The 25,161-nt window shown below is 39.1% G+C and overlaps 1 protein-coding gene across 5 annotated transcripts in view; it reads right to left on the reverse strand.

Annotated features, from left to right (window-relative positions):
* Window positions 1–25,161, reverse strand: part of POU6F2 (POU class 6 homeobox 2) — a 303,185-nt gene that overhangs the window by 161,008 nt on the left and 117,016 nt on the right. For all 5 annotated transcript variants that reach the window (XR_009745363.1, XM_061464688.1, XM_061464687.1 and 2 more), the window contains exons 3-4: window positions 20,835–20,926; window positions 19,706–19,934 (exon numbers count right to left, since the gene is read on the reverse strand). Coding sequence is in view for 4 of the 5 variants with exons in the window: in XM_061464688.1 (XP_061320672.1) it covers window positions 19,706–19,934; window positions 20,835–20,926 (321 nt within the window). In the remaining variant the exon portion in view is untranslated. The remainder of the gene's footprint in view (window positions 1–19,705; window positions 19,935–20,834; window positions 20,927–25,161) is intronic.

A 25,161-nucleotide genomic window follows, 5' to 3' on the forward strand; every position in this document is an offset into this window, starting at 1 on the left:
CCAGGACAATATATCATCACAAGAAATGTATGCGTTGGAAACTTACAAGCTTGCTCAAGATGCGGACAAGGTGTGAAATGGTAAAAAATGAAAAGCAGAAACAGCGTATAGTAAATTTCAAATTCAGCTGTATTTCCATACTGGCTGAGCCCAGCGCTTTAACTGTTTGAAGTCACATAGTTTAGAAAATAATAAACCCACGCACATGAATTTAGCTCAGCTTTAATGCTGGGATGAAATTGCTCCATTAGGTGTCTTATGACTTCTTCTGAGAAAAGAAATGGTAAAGCATCTAGTGAGAATGTTGGTTTTTTTTTAAATCCCCTTCAGAGCCTAAATATAAGACAGTGTCTTTAAATGCATATTTCTTCCTCAGAGTTACAGGTTGAAAATCTGCTCCAGGAAATGTTTATCATAACTTTCAACACTCTGTGGAGAGCACTAATTAAAAATAATAATAAAAAACCCAGGGAAAAGAAAAAGAAGAGAAACGGTATCTGTATATTTCCCAGTGGAATTTAGTTTGTTTACAAAAGCACTTCATAATGAAAATTTCTGACATATAACCTTGGAATCCTAACGCACTATAAATACTCCTGTTTTCTTGCAAAAAGGTACACCAAATACCAAGGAAAAACTTCTTGGCATTCTGGTGGTAGGTAGAATCAAGGCTAAAAATACACTGAGTGTCTGGTTTTATGGCTACCAGCTGTACAGCCACAGTGAAGAAAGATAAGATTTGGGAAAACTGAGCAAATTCTGGAATTCTATCTAAAAGGAGCTTCTGAAACTTCCTGACATTGAATTGCTGCACTGTAAGGAATCTAGCATGATGACTTTGGCTTGTGTCTGTCTTTTATGGTGGTGGCTGTATTTAAATGCTTAAAGAATTTTGTAAACTGAGTAGCAAATCCTGCTCTTTCCTTACATCCTTACTGGACAAAAGATGAGAGATTCGGCTGATTTATTTTTACTGTGAAAAGCAATTTTAAAACCAGCAGAACATACTTTGGGCTATAATGTTGTTCTATTGCCTTTTTTCTTTCTCTACCAGAAAAGCCTCACTTTCTTATCTTTCTTCATCTCACTTCTACCTAGCAATCCTCCTCTTACATCCCACTCAAAACAGAAGGAAAATATGTTTACAGTCACACTTGAGTATTTATTTCATAAATGCTCTATTCCCAGCCAACATATGTTGTTGATGAACATCTTGTTTCCATGGGCTGAAATACCACCACCCAATTCCAAAGATACTAGCGACAGAGTCACAAAGAGACACATGCAAAGGAGTAGTATTTCCTTAATGAACCAGAAGTAGCCCCTCTTCTGGAAACAGACTTGCCCTGTTCACTCTCTAAGCTATATGGCCTTTCCTAATGGCAGTGCTGATGTGATTTAGACAAGCATTTTGAGTGGAGAGCAAGAAAAGACTCTCTGACACACCATGCCTGCAGAGCGAATCTGTCTCATGTTCTCAGGTTGGTTCTCCCATGTGCTTCATTTTTCATCCCATGTGTTCAGGCTTTCTGTCTTCCCCCAGCAATGACAGAATCTTGCCTGACTGAAATCAAAGGAAATTCTGCTATTCCATTCAATGGGGCCACAATTTCTCCTCACGTTTTTGCCTAATTCCAGGCTTTCTTGATTTATGTTCTTTGGCTTTATACTTAACATTTTTGTGCCTCACCATCTATTTGGATTTACTGCTTCTCTGTCCATCTAAAACCCAGATTTAGTTTTCATTTTGTGATTTTCTCTAACCTTTTATCCTTATAATACTAATTCAGAACCAATCTTTTCCTGCATAGACAGAATGCTGTCTTTTGAAACAGAGTGATTCAAAGTCTTAAAAACAAAGAAACCAAGACAATGAGAGCTCTTTGGGTTTAAACAGACATGGACCCTGTTACCTGTTGGTATGTGCCAGCTCTTTGTGCCACTGTCTGAGTTCACCCAAGCACTGATCTGTAGTTCTGAAAGCCAAGACCTCCTATTCATTCACAAAGTCATTTCTTCACTACTATTTCTCTATTCCTTTCTTGCTGTATATCCAGTTTTTTTGATAATTGGCTTATTTTCAGTGTCAATTGTTTCATCCTCCCTTGCTGGATGGGTTGTGACTTCAATGAATGCTATCTCCCATCCAGTTTCTGTTCTTTCCCCCAAAGTCTTCTGTTACTCAGGACTGTTTTCTTGTTCCATAATATTTTGGTATTCTTTAAACTTTACAGAATGTTTTAAGGATGTGAATGTCAATTTGCATAAACACAGCAAAATATAGATCTCGTTAATTTTCTGGTTTTACAGAGGACAGGCAGTGAACCTGCAGTGAACCCTGATACCATCTTTTTATTTGCCACCCTTCTCAGACGTGTCAATGAAGATAAAACCAAATGAGTTTCATCCCTGTTGCCATGGCATGATGCCATATGAACAACCCAAAATATTTACAGTTTTATAACATATTGTCAGAGAGAAAACCATCTGGAAGGACTGTAAGAACTAATGGGTTTAGTTGACAAAGGAGTATGTTTCTTTACCTGTTTTGTACCTTTTCACTCCGATACTTCAATACCTTTCTATTAGTTTCTTCCTTCCAAGATAAGTAACAGACTTGCCATTAAAACATACTATTCCAGAAATGGCCACGTGGGGAATCACAGGATCTTAATTAAGGGAGATAGCAATGATTTAACTTTGATATCTTGTTTCAAAAGCCTGGGGACATTTTCCTCTCAGTCTACAAGACACTGTGGTCTCTAAAAGAGCCATTTAGTACCTATGTGGCTCCTAAAATTCATTTTGCTTTATTCCTTAAAAACCTCAGCATTCTTGTCTTGTTTTGGCACTATATATACTTGCCTTTATGGGTGTAATTAGTACATAATACAAAGCAAAGAAAAAATACCACAAGCCTATGAGAAATAAGTGTTGAAAAAAAGAAAAAGTTTGCAAAATAAATTCTCTGCGGCAGACTGTATAAAACGAATGAGCTGCCCATACAAGTTCTGTGTTTATTCTTGATTCAAAGTGCTGTACAGATACGAGGTTTCCATTCATAGAATTATAGAATACCAGGTTGGAAGGAACCTCAAGGATTATCTGGTCCAACCTTTCTACGCAAAGCATAACAGAGGTAGACGTCCCAGCACCCTGTCCATGTTCTCTATTCAAACCACATTCAGGCATGGATTTATCCAATTCTTCAAAACTTCCATAGATTTTTCTATAGGCAGTTCTCCTACCTAGCTAAAAATGACTAGAACCTTTCTCACCTAGCAACTTTACAGTTCAGACTATGACAACTCACACGGGCCTTAAGAAGCCATCTTGTCCATCTGGAGGGCCATGGGAAACCATCAGATTCAGCAAAAGCAGCTAAGAGATCAATCAGACTGCAAGACCAAGAGAAATACAGCTCTCCTCATATTTTCCTTTGTGCTTGATTTTACTGGAATTCTTCTGTTGCCCTTCTGAGACCAGTCAACTCTTGATTTTAATGATACAAGATTATCCCTAACATTTACCCTTAGAAGACATGGATTATATGCCCCAAATTTATGGATATTACAGGATTCATTATTTATTGGGGGGTGGGAGGGATGAAAGAGAAACAGAGAACAAAATAATCCAAGGAATTAGACCCAATCTCTAATGTCAAATAAACTCCTCAGTCTTTAAAAGCCTACAAAAATCAAACTATGTCAGTAAAGATTTGGTAGCGTTTTAAATTAACTCCAGCAGAAACAGAGTCCACTCAACTAGGGTCAGGAGGAAAGATAATAGAAAAAAATGGCTTTTGTGGTTCATTTAAAGCACAGCCTCAAAAGGAAAGCCTGCTGATTGCAAGTGCTACGAGTCTGAGGTTACATGAACTTAATATTAACTTTACAAATCAGGAACTTTATGATGAAATGGATCTCTTCATTAGAAAATCCCCAACTACTTTGTGGTCTGTGGAGACGTTATCTGATCATTCAGTGATGTACTTGTGGTTTGTAAAAATGGGGACCCTTAGAGATCATCAGAGCCAAAGTCTTCTCCCTGGGGCCTTTTTACTCTGCTGACACTTAGTGAAAATCTACCAGCAATACACTCTCCAGAGCAGCAATCATTAAGTCATTCAAAGTCACAGGCACAAGGGTCTGGGGTTAGCAACTATTAATTAGTGTAATTATTCCCAGGATGACAATTACCAGCTGCAGGATCCACTTAACATCTATTCTCAAAACTTGTCTTTCTGCAATGCTAATGTTTCTAATAGGTTCATTTGCCACCATTTACTGATTACATTCACTATGGTATACAGTTTCAGATGGACAGGATGGAAAGCCAATACCTAATATTGACCTTTAAAGCATCCTGAGATTAGAAAGGCTGCTCCTACCATCATTAGCCACATCATTCCATTGAAAAACATACATATACTGTTTGTGATAGATTCGTGATATTTCTCCTCTTTCAAATATACTCACAAAATTAATTTCATGGAAAAACAACATGGAGTGTTTCAAACTATGTTATTCAATAGCATTCTCATTCAAAGTAATACATCGTACACATGAATTGTACAATTTGATGTTTGAGAATATTTCAGTTAACAATGATATTCACATGGTAAAATTTCAAACCTGATTCTCCAGACTTCATTACAAGAAAGTAACAATGAGAAGAGGCACAAGACTGTACAAGTCTACAGTCTGTGTTTGCTCAGCAGTGTCCAAATCCAGCATGGTGCTGAGCCATGTTGAAACCCTGTGCAGTTCAAAGAAATTAGGATGCTTGTCACACATTTAAATCAGACTTACGTATTTCCTAAAGTAAGAGAGAAAAATAAATAACATAAATGTAGTTTCACCTGCTTAGGGAATGTAACACACCTCTCCTGTGAACAGGGGGATAAGATGTCCACAACAAACAATACTTTGATAGGACATAGAGCTAATTCATTTAACAACTGATGGAAGCAAGCCTTTGAAAGGGAAGCTTTTTCTCTAGATTTTGAAAAATGAATGTAGCTTAAATCCATGATGGGACTAATTTCACCCACTGCTTTAATAGATCCTGCTGATTCCAAAGAATATTAATCTTCTGCAAATCAGAGCCCTACATTTCAAAGCCCGTAAGCAACGATATATCAGAACTGGTCATACATGGAGACTACAGAAAGAGGAAGATTATCTGCTACAAGGTAGTTCAAGAGTTCCTCTTTCCAATACCAGTGCAGTCTTGACTACTGAAACAGGAGAAAGATTTTCTAGTACAAAAGCAGAAGTGTGCAGGGAGTACGGCATCGCGTTATTCTGACACATTTCTCTTTCTTCATTCTCCATGAGCTCACAGCAAGTGCAATCAGGGACGTCACTGAATACCAGAGTTCATAAGGGGCAGAGAAGCAAAAGTATTGGCAATACATTCTCTGGAGAAGCTTTAATTCTTTATTCTTACTATGCTAATGAGTCACAAATCAATGTTCTTAAAACTGTGTTAAAAAACTGTGTTTCAGAGTGGTAACATGATATTAGCATATATTTTAAAGGGTCTCCTGGACAGCGCCTCGACTATGCAGGAGTAAGTGGAAGCAGCAGTGTTGCTTTTAAATGTGCTGCTAGATTGTATTTCTGAGCATTTGATGTTCTTCTTTAATAACCTCAAGTAAAAGGCTGAATGAATTCAACAACAGTAGCTGAAAAAAGTGCAATGAGTCATATTATAGGAAAATGGAGAAAAGGATACAGGACTCTCCACTGAGCACAATCCTATATTGTAGGCAATCTGTGATAACACCCTTTTCATTTCAGTTCAGTCCCATAAAATTACCACTAACATTACAACTCATGCAGAACACAGATAAATGTAAAAATGTCACAGAATTCTTCCAGATGGGACTTTTAGTTCCACTAGATCACCATCTACTTTTTTACTTGTCTAATATTTCATTACAACCTTCCATAAGTTAATTTTCTTTCCACTGACCATGTAAATCACAAATCAATTTTCATTTAAAATGCCTGACTACAGATTGCTCCTGAAAGCTCAAAGCATATGCTTCAGTGAGCTCTCCAACATTCCTAATGCACATTAGAAAAATGTTGTGGTTTCTTAAAAATCTTTTTAAAGGAATTAATTTTACATTAAAGTCTGGCATCAGACCCAAGGAGTGATACTCCTCCCTTCCATCTCTTCCCCCTGCCCGGACCCAAAAGCAGGTACATTTTGGAAATGTAACCCTATGTAGAGCTAAAAGTCTTCCATGGCAATGACATTTGTTCCTTAATCAGAAATTCAGGCAAAAATATAAACTGCTTTAGATTTGCAGAAAGCAGATGTGATTACTTAATCCCAAACCCCTTCTGCAACCATGTACTTCTCTAGGGGGAAGAAGACAGAAGAAAAGGAGGAAAACCATTCACACTTCAGCCATTGGCTGTGCTTTATTTGAACCATTATTTTTCTCATATTCTAACAGAACCATTGTTTGGACTAAAATATGACTACTGCTAACTGTACTTAAGGAGGCAGCCACTTTAAAACCAATGGGATATGCCTGTGAGACAAGAATTCAGCCTTTAAAACAATCTATGAGAAATGTGCCATAGGAATGACCAGGAAATATCTTGAAACTGTATTGTCTGTTCTTCGCTCGTGTTAATTTGCACATAGTATTCTCCCCCCTACAAAACTGTAAACACCCATTTGGCAGACTGAACTTGGGAAACATGGTTTCTATGCTCGTTTTGCTACTGTCCTGCTGAGAAACACAGGGTGGTCACTTTGCTACTCTGTGCCTTAGTTTCCCCATCAGTAAAGAGTGGATCATTAAAATGACCCTTTCTTCATATTAAACAGGAACACTTAAATGCCTGAGCTGACACACGCATAAGCATTTACTGAATCAGTAAGAAGCAGGAGCAATCATGTGGTCACTCAACGCTTTTTATAGGTAGACTACATTTCCTCACACTTTCTGTACTCTTAAATCTCAGACTGTTTTCACGCATTCTTGGTACTTGAGAATCACAGCATGAAACTTTGAAGGACAAATACTCCACCAGATCAACCCGGTGTGGTGGGAAAAGGAAGCGTCGTATCTGCTCTTGGAACACAAAGGAATTGAGCCCTTTCTAATGGTATGTCTCCAGATCACTGAAGACTTCTGAATTGTTTAACTGCAAGGGAAGAGAGAAGCATAGGTCCTCCAAGTCTCTCTCCTGATCTGAACCCACAAGCCTTCCCCTTACTCTCTCCTCCTCTGCTTACCTAGCATATCCATATTTACCACATCTCCCTCCACCTTTGGGATTGCCCTTCCATCTCTGAAGTTCAGTTCTGTGCTGTTTTGCACCGCTCTATCGCAGCTCTTAGCAAGACAGAACAGCTTTGAATCCCAAGTTCTTGAAGCACTCTGACACTGGGATTCTAGCTTGGGGGTGATGGAGAGGGTGTCAGTTTAAATAAGGCTGAGTGCTCATGACAATTGAAAGTAGCTCTGCGTTAAGTGGGGCTCTTTCTCATAATGCAATATGTCAGTGCTGACCGCTGAAATGGGGGAAGGGAAAGGCTCTTGAATAGTCTCTGTAAATAGGGTCTTGCCAAACCATTTGCAGGTTATAGTCAGCCAAACCTTGAGGGTCTTCATATAGGGGTTTTAAAAACCCAAACCCCCAAATGTCAACAGAGCCTCAAGCATCACATCTAATGTGAATCTGCCTCACTAAAACTGAGAGTTGAGGGCCTCCGGATTTGGCTCTGTGCTGGCATATCACAATCACCACTTACAGCTGACCACTTACTTGTAACAATCACATGGAATTACTTCAGATATGAAGAGGTGTGGGGAAAAATGTTTACTTTGCTTCCTGATGTAGAGAAATCCCATCATCTAAGAAGAAAGCTATTCACAACAGGGAAGCATCTGAAAACACGTCTATTAATAGTCACTGGAATTTTTATGCAGTAAGGATTACTATGAAGACAACCTGTCTGCTCCTCTAACAAGACTTTCAAAGTTAGCTACTTAAACTAAATAAACAAGTAGTTGGTTGGGTATCTGACCAGTCAGTACAAGGCCCATAAAAATACTCCGTGGGAGATGCCTCTGAGTTGGTTCAATTAAGTGGCTAGCTAGATTTCTGTTTTCCATTTGCCCGGCCAGCTCAGGGCCAGAAGGCTGTGGTTTTGTGGGTTTACCTCATTTGGTTTCTTTTTTATTTTCCAATCATATTTCCTTTACTGGCTTTTTGTTCCATCAGGAATGGATTGGCAAATGCCTCTAATGATGCAGAGGTGAGCATCCGAAGAGGAATCCCAATTACGGTGGCCAGAAAGCATATAGATGCTTGAACATCTTTCCTTTAACTAGATCCTCCACCTCTTGACATTACTTTGTGAAATTCTCAGAAGCTTCTATTACACAGCCTGCTGGACAGACTGGATGAGGCAGGTAGCTGAAGCTTAAAAGGGGCAGCAGAGGTATATGCACATGCTCATAGGTACAAGCTGGGATGTGAAAAAGAAAATATCCAAAGTCATATTAGAAAGAAAAGGACATCAAAGACTTCTCATGAAAACCGTGCATCCTCTTGAGAGTCTTTTTAACTACCCATATTTTCATGCAATTCTGATTACTTCTTGATGAGGAGACAAACATCTATACCAAAAACATGACACTTGGGAAGCCTGTGGTTCCACTGTGAATCCCACACTAGCAAATACAGACCAGAACTTCAGTTTAGATGTCTACATACCCTTTTCAGTGCCTGCCAATAGATTTATGTACACAAACATTCAGGCATTCCATTTTCAGCATTTTGTCTACAATTACTAAACAGAACATTACAGCTACTGGTGGCTAAAATCAAAGCTGCCAAGTTAAATTTAAACTCTACAGGTGCTGGTGGCAGAGAGTTCCTATGTAAGCTGCACAAACCCGCAACCCAGGCACTGAACAGAAGCCTCTACCTAAATAACATTGCTCTGAATCATCAGCAATGAGGATGTGTTTTTATTGTATATACACCACCCACCAACTACTTCTTCATGAAGCACTAATACAGGCTACATCAACATTAGAAAGCAATTTGCTGCAGTCCAAGAGGATCACTAGGCAGAGGCAGTCGGTTCTGAGTCCTTCAGAACTTCAGCAGATGCAGCTTGCTATGCAGTAGGATTTACTTTACAAACGACGGCTTACCTCCTGCCTTCCTACACCACTTCAACAAAAATGTTTCCCTTATGGATACCAGGAAATTTAGGTTTCTTAGCCCCAGCTTCTAATCTCCACAATGACATTTATAAAATGATCAGATCAGGAGACAAAGAGAATGCAAGTGTAATGTAACTGTGTACAAATTGCTCAATATTGGAAATCTCATCTCATTCTGTTATTTATTTTTCTCCAAGTGAGATAATTATATTTGTATAGGTATAGGTATAGATATAGATTAGATGTTACAGTACAAAGCCACAAGGGTTCCTGATCTTGTTAACATGATGGTTGTCATAGTTTGTTTTGTTTTGCATGAGCAAAAGCTCATTACTGAGGACCCTTGTCATTCGCATTGACTTATGTCTTCTTAATGGAGCATTTCTGAAATGAATGGCAGGACATTTCAATTCCAACTGTACCTTGGAGTCTGCTCCCACTGAAGTCAATGGGGTTTCAGGACAAAGGAAGCTTATAGCTTGTGTTTTTACAGGCACACCCTGGCCTCTTGTTCAGTGGGCTTTGAAGGACGGCCAATAGTGATTTTCAAATAATTTTGCTTTCAGGAATTATTTCAGCATGTCAGCTGGTCTATTTGGCTCCCTTTTGTACTAGGTGACTTGCACACTTACACTCTTCTAGGCCCAAAAGGTGCTATAGTTCTTTGTATTCCTGGCAGTGCAGTAGGATGCCATGGTGCAAATACACAAGCCTTGCCCTGTCTCAGTTAGCCAGAATCGGTATAGTCTGCTGTGCAAAAGAGGTGAACTAAAATCAAGTCTCACTGCTGGGGAGGGTAATAGCAGCACTGTTTTTGCATCAATCCCCTGCCAGGCAATCCATAGACTGGTTGCTCTGGAGGGAATCACTTACCCTTCAAGCTGGAGGTAAGATGCCAGATAAGCAGTAGCCTGTAAAAAGGGATTAAAGGAAGAGATAAAACCAGGGGGAAAGATTAAGATAATTTACCCTTGTATATTGTATCCATCATGAATCCCATTGTCAGTATCTATTGTTCAACTGCCTGACAAAGTTCTGCTTCTATCCCCTCCATAAAAGCCTCTATCATATGGAAAGTTGCGTACCTTTCACGGGTTTATAATAAACTGGAAGTGAGTAACAGTGCGATATCAAACGAAATAAAACTCCAGTTGCTATTGCTGCTGGGGTTGCCTTCTGAATGTGGCTTATACAATATTTCATCTGTGCTGACACCTTTCACTCTCAATTATTTGGCTGCTGTCAAAACAAATCAATCATATTATAGCACTGTGTCTTCATGTTACCATTCCACTGCAAGTTAGCTGCATTAACTTTGAGATATATGGAAGTATAAAATTTATCTCTATTATTTATTTCATACAACTTTCTCCCCTGTGAATTATCTCACAAACATGGCAAACTCAAATTATCAGATGTCAAACATTGACTAAATATAAATACCACTAAGAAATTTTACAATAATGGCACCCATGGGAACATAAATGCATAAAGACACACTTGATAAGCTTTACACTTACAACCAATTATATTCTTCTGACGAATGGGACAAACAGTGTATGTTTTTAATTTCAGCTCCAATTGGCCAAGGTGCTCATATAAGATAAATGTAATTTCATAAGACATAACACTGAACTGCCACTCCTGCTAAAGCAGGGAAAAACAAAGATTTAAAGAACTGATTTTGTCACCAGTGGAATGAAAAGAGGAAAAAAAGCTGGGAATACTTTTTAAAGATGATACAGTGCTGGGAGGGGAGCACGGTTTTCCTTTACTGCTCACAAGCATTGATTTGGGAAAGGAAAAGCTAAATTCTTGAACAGAGTCTGAAAGCGATTGGTGTGTTCAGACTGCTAGACTGAAGAGTTTGCAGAGAAGATGTACAAAATCTGTTGAGAGGTTTTTATCCTTTTAAAAAGAAAAAAGCAACAACTTTCAGGTTGTCAATAAGTGAATTTCCTGAAAATTTACTACTATAATTTCCTTGATTATCAGGCAGGATTCATGCCCTGTTATAACCACATCTTCTAAAATACAGAAGCCAAATATATTGGGAAAATCACAACAGGTTTATCACCTCCAGACATTTGCATCTTCTTCGTTTATTACTGCTGATGTAATGGGAAATCAGACAAATATACATTCAGGAATATTTGGGTTGTAAATAGCTTTTAAAAACCAAGGTAAAATATAAAGGATGGACAGAAACGACACTGGATGAGGAAAAGGACAAGAGACTGATACGAGATCTGAGAAACAGAAAGGGAAAGATATTCAAGGATCAGATTATGTAAATCTAAAGCATCAGCACTGACTTGAACAGAATTAATCATGGAAGTAAGATGAGAAACTTGTCTTTATGCTTAAGATTTATTTTTAGCATAGCATAATTTATCATAGCAAAACACAAGTAAAAGAAGAGTCTGTAAGGTATGTCAAATCTACAGCTGATAAACTTTAAAAGCAATATCCATTTTAAAATAAATAAGCAAAAAACCCTATAGCAGACAATAGCCTAAGAACCAAATTGTGTTGGATCCTACTAACCTTGGTAAAAACTTCTAATCCTTCTGTGGGCTGGAAAAGGTCACTAAGTCCCAAGTAAGGAAAATTCATGTTATTATTGCAACTACTGAAAAAGCCTAATCTCTTTTAGGTTTATGAACCAGAACATGACTTACGAATTTAGGACATTTAGCAAAGGTCTAAATGTGTCTGAGAAACTCAAGGCATCTAACAGTAGCGATTTAAGCCACCTTGTAGGAAAGCATAGCACTAACTATCAGCACATTCCTTTACAGGTGGGAAGAGAGTTGCAGAAACCATGGATGAATTGTCTGCCATCACATGGGATGCCTGGGCTGGAGCACAGAGCAGAACACAGGTCTCGTGTCTGGGCCCTCTGCTACATCTGTCAGAGCAGTAGGCTTGTAAAGACCAAACATTCCAGGAATGGAAGCACCTTCAGGGATCAGCAGCAAAATGAGACCAAGGCCCGAAGATCTCCATGCGTACAGATTTCTACCCAAAGGACATGAAATTGCAGAGAGGTCTGGGGATGGGGAAACTCAAGGAAGTTTCACTTTCAGCATTTCTGATGTCACCAGACAGATTCTGTTCCCATTTTCAGAGCAATCTCAGTGGCAGACAGATGTTGCAGAATGTTTCAAGGTGCATAAATGGCAAGATTTGAACAAGTCTAAGACTTCCTAACTTTCCATGACAATTAAAACAATAAAAAAAGGGGAGATTTCCATTAGAAGAGGAGGTGTATGGTTCTGTGCTACAGAATCACATAGACTTTAAAAAAATTTCATCTAAAAAATTGGCTCCCAGGTGGTTAACTTGTATGTTCCATGCATTCAAAATTCACACTATTAAAAATACCCCATAAACCCAGTTGGTCAATAAAGACTTTGTTGTTTTTATGAGTCCCTAAATATATATGTGCTTGATTAGAATCTCACTGGTCTATCAGGAACAGAAGTTTGTAACAAGGGAGTTTTTAAAACATGAATCATAGGGATTTTATTAATACAAACACCACGGAAAAACAAAGGAAATTAAACCGCAAAGACTATAAATGTCTGACTTAAATCCACTAAGGCAAGGAAATTAAGTGTGAAGGCTGCAAATCCACCCCAGTAATCCTTCTACAACTCACTCTATTGTAGAGTCTTGGCTCAGCATACAAGTCATATATACATATACCATACAGATGCACCTACCTATTAGCATGTGATCTACCAGTGCATGTAGCATGTGCGCTACAATGTGGAGGTGAGGAACAGAGTGACGAACACTCGCTGGGATTTTCACTTGCATTTGAAATTTCTTGGCTTTTGTAAGATTACAGTAAGTTAAGTGCTTCACATTATTGGAATGAGTTTTCTCTACATTAATTTAAATTGTCACGGTCTAAATTCAAGAAGAAGATTAAAGGCTCCTGGAAACAGGTGCAAAGATACACTTTAAAAGCAGCATTAAAATGAATCCATGTTCTGGTTGACAGAAATTTCATTTATATTCCTGCACACAAAATATTCCTGCCAGGAGCAGTATCAGTCAGAGTCACGGCTCAATAAAGGGGTACATTCCCAGAAAAGTCCAGGTCTTGTGTACCAGTCACACCACCATTCCCAGCCTAGAGGGTAGTTAAACAATAGGGTTTTGGGGGAAAATCTGGGGACCTGCAGACTACTCCCATCTTTCCCATCTGCTTTTTTGGCATAAAAGTCTGGAAACTTAGACTCTGCCAAAACCTGGCCTGCAAAGTTTAAGTAGGTGTGAAGACTTTGATTTCAGAATTAATCTGAACTACATCACATCATTACTCCTCACTGATGTCGTTCCATAACCATCAGTAGCAAAAAAATAGGCATGTCTGAAGTCTGTTTTGGGTGGAAGTCAACAACAGAGCACACAAGCATGAAGAATAATGCATTTTAATGCCTCTGATGGTAGGCCTTTAACTTGTGGGGCAGGAAATTCAAACAACAAATAGCTAACACACTGGGAGTGATCAATAAACAACTAGTAACTAATAAAGCCCTGAACCTTTCACATTCCCTCTATTAAGGCAGCAACTTCCCACTGAACAAGATGAGCAATTAACATGGGGCCAAGCATTCCCATGGGAGAAGCCTTGTATGGTGGGAAAAAACAAGCAAAAAAATCCTAGTAAGTTTCTTTCTGTACTACCCTCAGAAAAACAGGTCTTGCCCTTTCTCCCAAAAGCAAATGTTAGGCTTCTCAAACACTACATTTCCTGGGAGACCAGATGGAGACACAGAACTTTCTACCTACCCCATCTTTAGGGATCTCTGCCCATTATTTCAGTTCCCCTGCAGCATAGTTTAGATGAGATACATCTGTTAGACTGAGGCAACCTGCTGTAGTGGCTGCTAATCCACAGGCGCTCTGTGCATGCCACAGCATGCTTAAGGATGCATGGATTTCTCCTATTTCTTTCCATGTACTAAGTACAGAGGTTAGTCTTTGGGGTGGCTAACACCTTCTTTGTGTGAGTGAGCCCTTCACAGTGACTGCATTATGTGCAGCATTTACACAGTGATAGGGAAGGTATATTAGGTTTGAAGCCTTCACAGGAATTGCTCCTGAGTTCAGCTCCTTTTCTTGGTTCTTGTCATTCTTGTCCTGGTTATGTTAGTACACTGCAGAAGTACCTGGGAATAAACTACTCCTCTAAGTGAAACATCATTTTGATTATTACTGACATTGGTGCTCATTAAAATACATAAGTGAAACACTGTCTTTCTGTAGACTCTGAAAGCTATTTCATGTTACTTGAAGGGGAATACAAATGAATAGGGACTGTATCACTTTAGTTAAAAGAGGAAAATGTTCTAAAACCCTGGAATTTGGACTCTAGATCAGTAAGCCATTGAGGTTTGTAGTTTACTTTTCTGTCTCTTTTTTGTTTTCCATCCTTCTCTGATTTCTGGTTTTGAAGGTGTGTGTACATGCAAGAATGGAGACAGCATGTTTATCTGTTACACAATTAATAATACAAATCTATGCTCAGATGAAACAAGATTTAATAAGTGTAAACAACACCTTTGCTTTTTGTTACCATCATCTTTACTTAACATGCATTTTGACTGATCACATATGAAAGCCTTCTTAATTTTTTACCATCATCTATGTCTATTGCTACCCATATCAGTACATTTTAATGGCTGTCTCCTAGTTTTCAAGATGCTTAATACATCTCCGCTTTCATTGTACTGCAGCTAAAATATGACCTGTCGCTGTTTAAGTAATGTAATTTAATGATTTCACGTTTTTTAGCCACGCAAAGCTTCCTTTCAGCAGTGAAGCCTTTCACTAATGATCTGGGGAGATAGTTCGGTCTCATTTCTTTGAGAACTCCAGACTAAGAAACTCTGACTTGGAAATAAATTACTGGCATCCACTTTAGGAACAGTACAATGCTCAGTGGAAATGAAACATACAAAGATTCAGTGCTGTGAGGCCAGAACTTCCAACTTGTTGATTTCTTTCAAGGTTCAAGTGTCATTCTAGCTCTGTATTGGTGGATATATTACCTAAAACACTGTTGTGCCATCGCTATGTAATGTAATATATTCGGGGGAATCCTTTGCAGAGACTCCCCCATAGGGCACAAGTAGCTAGCAGTGAGCTGACAGGCAACACTGGGTTAGTTTCTTCTCAAACGTGCACTCCATACTAAAAGTATAGCTAAAATACCTTAACGTTTTAGCTAAAACTGCTTTGGCTGTCCCGGAAAAGTGAACAAAAGGAGAGGACAGGTTTCAGCAACTCCTCAGGACTGAATACATTCCCATTTACCAGTGACTTCAATGTGGGTTAAAAATTATATTAAGAAAGAAAGAGAAAACAAACTCAGCCCCCCAAAAGGTCTCTTCCTGTTCAGATATGCAGAAATATTACATTGAAACATAAAAATCAGGTGGACTTACAAATAGAATGTCTTTCAATGAATATCAGTTCCCAGGCATTACTGAATACTCTGAGATTAAGCAACTACAAGTTCCTTGGAAAAACTCTTGACAAGGATAGATAAAACTGAAAAAGGAAAACACTTAGAGAAGAAGTGTTAGAACTTAGAGAAACCTGACCTGGCAAATGGGATGCAGAAGCTGAACCTGTTCAGCCCAGAGAAAAGATTCCCAAAGATGGAAAGCTGAATACTGATGAACACCAGTTTGGATGCTAAGAGGAAAGCTGTCAGTGTTTTCTGCATGAAGTCAATGAGTACAGGCCAAGAAGCAGCAGATTAAAAGCAAAAGGCAACACATTGTCTGAAGGTTGCCTGCCTCGCTTGTTGTTACAACCTCACCATCAGTACTGACTCCTCCAAAAGTTTTGCTGGTTAGGAGAGCACGACTGTGTTCCAAGTCTAAGATTCAGTGACAGGAAGATGTGCAAATCTTTTTTGGACAAAAGTTTTCCTGCACTGTTTTTAAGCTTTTAGCTTCAGTATTTTTAGTGGATTACAGTAAAAAGTTTTAGTTGACGATTTTACTGTTTTCTTCAAGGAACTGTTGGTGGAAAGCCAAAGTTCCATAGGTGAATCTGTGTCATGTTCAGGGATTTTTGTTTAAAGTGGATGTCTTTGTTTTGCCACCACACCTCTGGTATCTCAGTAAGTTGTACTGTCTGCATATGAAATTTGCTTAATAGGAGCCAGGGTAAACATATTTTCCTAAGTTTCACAGCAGGAATTTACACATTCACATTCTTTCCGTGTGTTCACACATTTTTTTTTGCTCAGGGAACAGACATTGTATAGCAATATGTATGGCAAATGACATAGTGTAATGAACAGAAAATAATAAAGTATGTACCAAGAAAAGCAGTTTTGAAAGAGGCTTAGTTTAAACCTCTTCTCACTTACAACAACAGAATTCCTGTTGGTTTAGTGGTGGATCAGGACCATACAGCAACTGAATAATTTTACACAAATAGATTTGGAAAAAAGCTGAAATCTTACTTATAAGAAACTGACAACTGTAGAATAGGTAATTTCACTGAATAAGTTACACTGTGTAATTTCCATATCATTAATCGCTCCATTTTACCAGTGTCTTGAATTTTTAAAGAAACTCTTGTTTTCTCAGTTTAAGGACTTAACAGATCTCCTCGATGATTCCTATCGCTGAATGCTCTTTTCTTTCCACAAGCAAGGGTTTTCATTGCTTTATCCAGTCACCCCGAGGTCTCATACTTATCACCCTGAACCAGACCTGAAAGCCCCCGAGAAGAAAATCAGTTAAACACAGATGCGGGTCACACAAATATGGTGGGATTACTGCCTTGATCTGTGTTTAGTATGAATTCAAGTAAATCAGAACTTTTTCTGAATTCATATATCATTCTTTTGAGTTACCCAGCTGGGGGAGTTTGTGGTGAAGAGATTTAGAAGTTGACTGGTGAAGAGAAGAAAAAGAAGACAGGAGAAGGCCCAGCTCACAGGAGCTGTGGACATCTATGCTTCACTGTGCTGGAAATTCAGGGACAGGAGACGTGACAACAGGAGTAATAAGACAGGTTAGAAAACTGCATAAAAGCATGTTGCCCGTTTGTCCAGTTTGACCATGCCACAGTGAGGTGTTAGAGAGATGGAAGTTGATGAATGTGGTCTGATTTCACTCAAAGGGCCGAATTACCAAAACGGTGTTGAAGCAAGGTCTCCTAGGAGTATACCTATAGAAGTGCTGGATACAAAACAAAACATGCATTCTGTAATTATCTTTCGACTATCCACAACAAACAGGGAACAGAAGTCAATCAGGTTCAATTGAACTGATGACACCACACAGCTAGAGATGTTCTCTAGAAACACAGCACTTTCAGCTGACTCCCACCTTCATTCACACATGCATTGCGTAGTGGAAGCAACAGGAGCTTACAACTGTTATTCAGGGCTCCTAAGAGCTGTCTTGACCAAGTTACTTCACTTCCCTGTGCATCAGTTTCGCTTCCAAACAATGAGGGCAGTGGCATTTGCTTAGAGGGTCCAGAGGGAAGGGTAGATAAGATGATAAAAAGCAACGCAACTAAGTGTGTTGGGTTCTGTGACTGCATCTATATACAGGGAACTGCACCTGATGCTCCAGCAAGTCCCTATTTGATCCCATGCTTTCATCTACCAGTAAAGATTATGGAGGAAACCTTTTCATCCGGTAAGGTCATTGCTTGCAAAATTTATTTGGCAGCAGAGTTACACCTTTTAGCTAGCAATTAGACACCCATGGCTAAACTAAAGAGCAAAGGTTACCTGCCTTAATCCCTACCCTCCAGCTTCACAACACGAGGTGAATAAATGACGTAAGAACTGCACGAGCTTATGTTTATTTATAATACTACATACCCAGCAACTACAACCTGGAGCACTCCAGAGTGGAAGGATACATTTTTATAATGCCTGTTTCTTCATTAAGATTTCATCATCCACCTACGCTAAAAAGCCACTTCCCCTTCACTTTGTTATATCTGCTTTTACCCGCTCCTGTTCCTGCATTATTTTTTTAATCTCTAGTTCCCTACTTTACATGCACTCTCAAATTTTAAACAAGCAAAATTTGTGCATTAGTGTGTCCTTTTCATCTAAGATTTATGAATGACAGGTTCTTCGGTGCAGCTTAATGGTATGAAAGAGACATTATTTTAAACATTAAAGTGAAAACCATTTACAACTATGATAAGAGAGGTCTGTTGACATTAAACTTTAAAACATGCACAAGGTAAAGGCAAGTAGTTGCACCAACAGGTGAGAGTACTATGCATGCAGTTTGTAAGGGAGTTTGTTCAACACATGAGCTGTCTCTTCCTTTTCCCTGTTTCACGACCTGTAGGATTAGCTGCTTCAAACAATTCATCTGGTAATGAGCATCCACCAGAGTTTAAGAACTAAAAAATACATAGGGCACAGCACAGAGCTTTCATTCCATTCGAGGAAGACTTTTCTTACCATTTACATCACAAGAAACAATAATAAATAAATAAATTGAAAGGGCTAAAGCTTTATTTTGGTACTTCCTGCTCACACCTTGATCACCTTCACACTGGTCAATCACTTCCTTACCATCCTCTTCCATTAAAGCTATACTGTTCTATTGTAAGATACTGACCAAGACTTGACTTACTACACTTTGAGAAGCAATCAACGTAATTCAGAGTAGCAAATAAAAACATCCAGTCAACATAGTCCAGAGCAGTAATTTTACCCCATATGTGTTTGGATTCAGTACTGTTTCTAACAATGCTAGACACACTGAACAGCAGAAAATACTAGGGAAGAACAGGGATCTTGCAGAACAGCTTTTCAGCCTGATTTTACACCACAGGGAGAATGCAGAGACATCTTAGGGTAGAACTGTTGCAAACATGGTATAGCTCAGACAATGGGGAGGGTACATACAGAGATGAAATTGTTGCTTGTGACTTTGGAGTCATATAACTCTCCCTCAACAGCTTGGATGGGGATGGCAGAATCTTACTGATAAAGCAGACATCCCACAGCAAGAAAGAGAATACATATCCAGAGCACTGATGGGAGATGAGAAAACACTGATTTCAAAATAAAAGGGTGGGGGGGTTAAGTGATTTTCATGCAATACTGTGGTTTTAGTTGCTCCTATTCATTTAGCTACCCTAATCAGCAGTGGTGAAACAGAGTACTTGTCTTCATGCTGTCATTTGAAATTTTAAAGTAAACTGTGAGTAGGGAACACTGATCACTGATGACAGAAAAGCCTAATGAATCATTCAAGCACTTTACTGATCTGTGGAATCCAAGACCCAACCTCCAATCTTTGTTTATAAAAATACAAACATCTCTCAAGCATTCAAAAACAATCCAAGTATTAACTTCAAATACTCATCAAGGGCAGCATTTCATTGCAAAAAGAGACTGCTTGGTTTAAAAGACAGAGATTCGGTGAAACAAACAGGCAAAAGAACCTATTAGAAATGACAAACATGCCTTACCTTGTAGATTTTGCAATGGCAAAGTCATGATGCCTCCTGCTGCAGCTGCTGCTACCAGCCCTTGGATATTGGTGAGATTCGCGGTAGGCAGAGTTAGGACGAGCCCTTGTTGGCCTCCCAGCTGCCCAGCCATGTTGAAAGGAATAAGGATCGGCTGATTCAGGGCTGGAGTGCCTCCTGGCATCACCCCCGCTACTGCTGAGGCTAACTGTTGGGCTGTCAGGAGTGGCTGTAACAAAACACACATAGCAAGCCTATTTTGTTGTGCATAGCTTGGTGTTACACACCTATAACTCTTCTGGCTTGGGATCATTTGGTGTTCCATTACAGATATACACTGCTTCCAGTATCTTCAGGTACACACAGAAAGTTTTGACAAACCTGACAGGCTGAAGCTGTAAACCTTACAGTCATGTAGCATGGGAGCAATCCTGGTTGAATCTGGACTGGTAAATTCATTACACATGCACTGAAGATAATTTCTGAACACAAGAAAGCCTTACAAGTACCTAAATGCAAACATTTCCCAAATTTTCCCAACTGTATATTGATAGTAACAATTACCAGAAGCTATGTGGACCAAAGCTGTCCTGTGAAGTGAAAGAACATTGAGTATTCCTTTAGAGTATGGCTGAACTTGGATAAAGTTGTGAAGCGATAAAGGAAATGTTTTAAAATGTTATAGAGTGCCATACTATTATACCTATGTTTTGCTGTAAAGAAAATAGATAGCTGGCATAAAAGATAATGAAATGCCTTTTTTACTGCAGGAGCTGTGTGTGACAGAACTGTCAGAGCCAATAGGTTGCATTAAAATTGCACAAGCTTTTTAATATTAAATTATGACATGTATTTAAAAAATAACTTATATAGGAAATTGAAATAATTTTACCTCCTAAATATGAAAAACTGCCAAAGTTTTATTTTGAAAAAAGATACAAAGAGCTGATCTCTCCAAACAAGTAACTTTAAAAACACAGACGATACATACATGCTCCCTTTTTTTAACACTAAATGAATCCAAACAGAATCACCTTCCCTACACTGCACAGATCAAAGATGAACAATTGCAGTTATTTACTTTTCATCATATTGCAGGTCTCGATTAGTTGAAATGAAAGATACTGACCTGAGGCCCAACAGGGAATGCAGGATGGGACTGACTGGGCTGGTGCTGGTCTGCTGGGCTCGTGTCAGGCAGCACTGTGTTTCCTCTGGCCTCTGAAATCCAAAGAGCAGACTGACTTTAATATCAAGCCTGGGGACTGCCACATTACCTTCTACTCTGATGTCACATAACATCAAGCTGAAAATGATATGTTAAAGTGCTTTATCAATAACTCAAGCACTCAAATCACTTATCAGCTGCATAAATTATGCTAACATTCATTCAGACCAGCCAACTCATTCAAGGAGCTACAAAAATCTGACAGCAGTGAAACTGAAGCTATCATCAACCCAGCTAATGTGGGTTGCATTATACATCAATTTACATACAGTACATGAGCACTCTGCGCGTGTGGGAACTGCATTTTTTACGCTTAGGTGAGCATCAGCCATTCTAATTTCTGAAAGCAAAAATTATCTGGAAAAACAATCAAGTCACATCTACTTTGTATCTTAATAGAGTCTTTTCTTTGGCAGTTACTGAGGCAGCAAAGGCTGTACAAAGTGCATTAAAAAGGCACTATGAAAACTGAAACCAGGTATGCTTCCAAATGACAGCTTGTTTGCTAAACTGCATGTGGGGGGCAAGCAAAATTCTGTGAAACCAAGGATTTCCAGCGTTTACTGAGGTGATCAATATCCAACAATCGAACTATATGCTGGCACTAATGACTTGCTAAGCACAGAACACAGTCCAGCCCTACCAGATTTTGCTGAAGTCTGCAATACGGATTTGGAAAGGAAAAAGAGAAGGAAAAAGAGAAAGGAAAAGGTCCTATCAGGTGCAAGAAAGCACCAAGATGCTTTCAAAACCATGTCCCAATCCTCCATTTCCTCCGGGTGAAGGACTTGCATCGATTCACAAGTTTTTCAGCCACGATCAGGCCCACATTTATCTTTGAAGCTGGAAGAATGACAGCAAGTATCAAAAGAAGCTGCAAGAGTAGTGTGGTCTCTGGGAAAGAAAACCCTGGCAATGGCATCGGGTTTCCTGGTTGGTACGATAGCTCCTGTTTTGTTAGTGGTTTCTGATGAGCTGTTGAAATTCTGTTTTAAGTAAACCTTAATGAGATGCTCTTTTCCAATGTTTATCCCATGAAAAGCAAGTGCAAGGTAATTCAGACCCAGTTTATTGGCACATTCTGGCATAGTAAGAAAAAAGAATATGATTCTGTCATACTTATAAATTTTAAAGAGGGTATTATCAGCTCATTTAAAACAAATTCTTCTAGATATTCTCCAAGGGGACAGACTTATAAATAATGGAAATGTGGAAAAAAAACCCCACCAAAAAACCTTCAGCACATTAAGGTACAAATAAAATTGACTGCTACATATTATTCAATTGACTTCTACTCTACACCAAGGTGTCAATCATAACAGCATTTTAGAATAGGATTAAACAATAAATGTGCAGAGTTGTTATGCAGAAACCTGAAAATCTGATTAATTTGTAATATTTTTGTGTGCTCTCAAAAAGCCAGAAATGGACATTGCTTTGGGAATACTTACAAAGAGTCCATTGAAATACTTGATTTGGAACTAATAAAAACATACAGACTTGCTGACATTTCATAAAGTGAATTCTATACAAATATGTTTGGCATTTTAATGACCACTGCCCTTTAATAATGATAAGATGACCCACCATAACCAGTGAGGAGTCCAACAACTGCCTAACAATGTGCAAAAAGAGACCAGTCATTTACTTTTTACTGTGCAATTTACTCATCCGAGTTACTTGAAAAGAAAGAAATGTAACTAGATGCATGAGAGTCAGTGAAAACTGCTTCTTTCAAACACATGACAAGCCTTGTGCTGTTGCTGTCCCTAAGACCAAAGAGAGGTTTGCTTCAGTATGAGTTCCTCCTACACAAAATACAGTGCTATGTTACTAAACACAATTTTACCTTTGGTAATTTCTACACATTGTTATGGGGTTTTTTAATCTCCTCTGTATGTGTCAAGTGATATTAGATCAAAGGCTCAATACCAATGAATACATCATTACTCCCTTAAGATCAAATCTTCCAAGTCTGTTTTATTTATGCAATTTTAAGGGCTGAAAATTCTGTCTTTGTGTGTGATTTAATTAATATTAAAACAAGCTCTTGATAATCTGTCACATCATTAAATCGTCCTATGAAAGCTTTGGGAGAAGAACAAAACTGGACTCAAATATTCACCAGAACTAGATTTAATTGCAATTACCACAGCTCGAGCTTTCAAGAAAATAAATAAGTTCTGAAGAAATAGGCCTTTAATATTTATTTTTGCATGGTGCAGCTATTCTAAGAACCACAGTTTTCTGTTATCTGTACCCTAAGGATTTTGCAGTGTTTCATCTCATAACCTGTATGTAGTACAAGGACCATGAAGCCAAAGTTAATTACGCTGCTTTCCTTTTGCATTGCACTAATTGGAATCACTTAGGATTACATTCTTTGCACACTCATCACAGATGATGCATCTTTTTATTTAAGTGCTTGAACCCTCTGCCTGCTGCTCCTAGCTCACTTCCCACATGATGCAGGCAAAACAGCACACGCTTTCACGTGCACGAACGTGGTCTTACATGGCACCCTGTATGAAAATATGCACGCCCATTCTCTGACTGAGATTCTCACCTTTCCTCTCATGCCCCTGCTAATCCACCTGCTATAACAGCTACTCAAGAACCAAGATTTTCTTCAAAGCACACAGGAAAACCTGCCTGCTGAGCTGGTGGTAAGTACAGCAAAGCCAGGATTTCAGAGTTAAGTTCTGTTGCCTCACACACGCTGACAGCATTTGTTCCTCGCTGTACACTATCTTTGTTGGGACACACAGGTCAAAGTCCTCAGGAAGGCAAAGCAGAGCACAAAACGCTGGTAGAACGCTACTTTTCCTCATAACGTTGACCACGTGGATTCCTGATTTCAGAGGACCTGAGGAGTCAGGAGAGCTGTGTCACAGCTACTATTTCTGATTCACAGATTCATTGCTATAATTTGGAAAAATCCCTTCAGTAAGACCATTCTCCTAACCTGGCAGTGCACAGTCCCGTGTGTTGTTTTTTGACTGTTTTACTGCCTTTGCTTGGGAGTTCATTAGTTCCAGATGCTGGAATTACCTCTGCAGGTAAATTATTCCCCTGTCCACATTCCAGTCCTCACTGATAAAAATGGCCTGTCAAAATCTAGCCTAGATTTTCCACTTGTCCAGATGCAGGCTATTACATCCTGTTAGCCTATCCTCTGATGCTGCTCAGCTTCCTATCAGTGAGGGATATGGCAGCAAGGAACCAGGACTCAAAGCAGTCCCTATGGAGCTGGGTAGTGAGCATCAGCACCTTCTCTGTTCTCAACTATGTTTTGGAGAGTTTCTGCTCTCCTCACAGCTCCAACTGCTGGTGCACAAGGGACAGGGAGAAGGCAGTAACAGGGCACCTCCCCTAGAAAGAGAAGTAATTCTCCTTAACACTATTTGCGTAGGCAGGGAGCTAAGGCTTCTCTTAGGCTGTCATAGCAGTGCTTAGTTGTAAGTCTACAAGTCTGCTCAGTGGTACCATATGAACGGGCAGGAGTGCTATTGCCAAGGTAGGGCCATGACTGTAGACAAGGCTTTAATATTTAATAAGCAGTATTCATCATACGTGATTCATCATAAATTAATTATAAATTATATAATACATACACACACCTCTCATCCCACCAAGGGCCTGGAAGGGCATGACACAATAAAAAATTGAAGTGCACTGTAAACATTGTAAAATAACCCTCTTGAAATAAAATACTATTTAAAATAAAGCCAAGTAAAAAAAAAAAAAGGCAACCTTCTTCTCCCCTTATCAAAAAGAAAAATATCCCCCAAACCAAGCAAAAAACCTTGTTGAACAATACCTGGTTTAAAAAGAAGAAACCACAAGAGAAACATCAGATGGAAAAAAAATTCCACATCCCAAAGCCTCCGAGCCTCATACAAAATTACAGCTGTAAACGCACTGGTTATAAACCGGCTTTCCACAATTTGCTTCCTTTTGTTTCTTACACATCTCCAGCAACACAACAGGTAATTCAGCTCTAAATTCTTCATTTCCCAGTGTCCCACAAAGGAGGGAATGCTCTAATCCCCACTTTATAACTAATGAACAGAGGGACTCAGATTGGGGTTCTTAAACCAGCACCATTTAGGCACCTAGATCTCTTCAGCTGTAGTTATACTGGGCTGCAGTTATACGTGGGTCAGAATACAGAACTGTGACACCTTGGGTAGCTGCTCCAGGGCTACCAGCAGCTCTGGCAAGGTGA

Source organism: Pezoporus flaviventris, unplaced genomic scaffold (genome assembly GCF_033815535.1).
Source record: "Pezoporus flaviventris isolate CSIRO_AGI_PZ_B2104156 unplaced genomic scaffold, CSIRO_AGI_Pfla_v1 ptg000037l, whole genome shotgun sequence".
Taxonomy (NCBI): domain Eukaryota; kingdom Metazoa; phylum Chordata; class Aves; order Psittaciformes; family Psittacidae; genus Pezoporus; species Pezoporus flaviventris.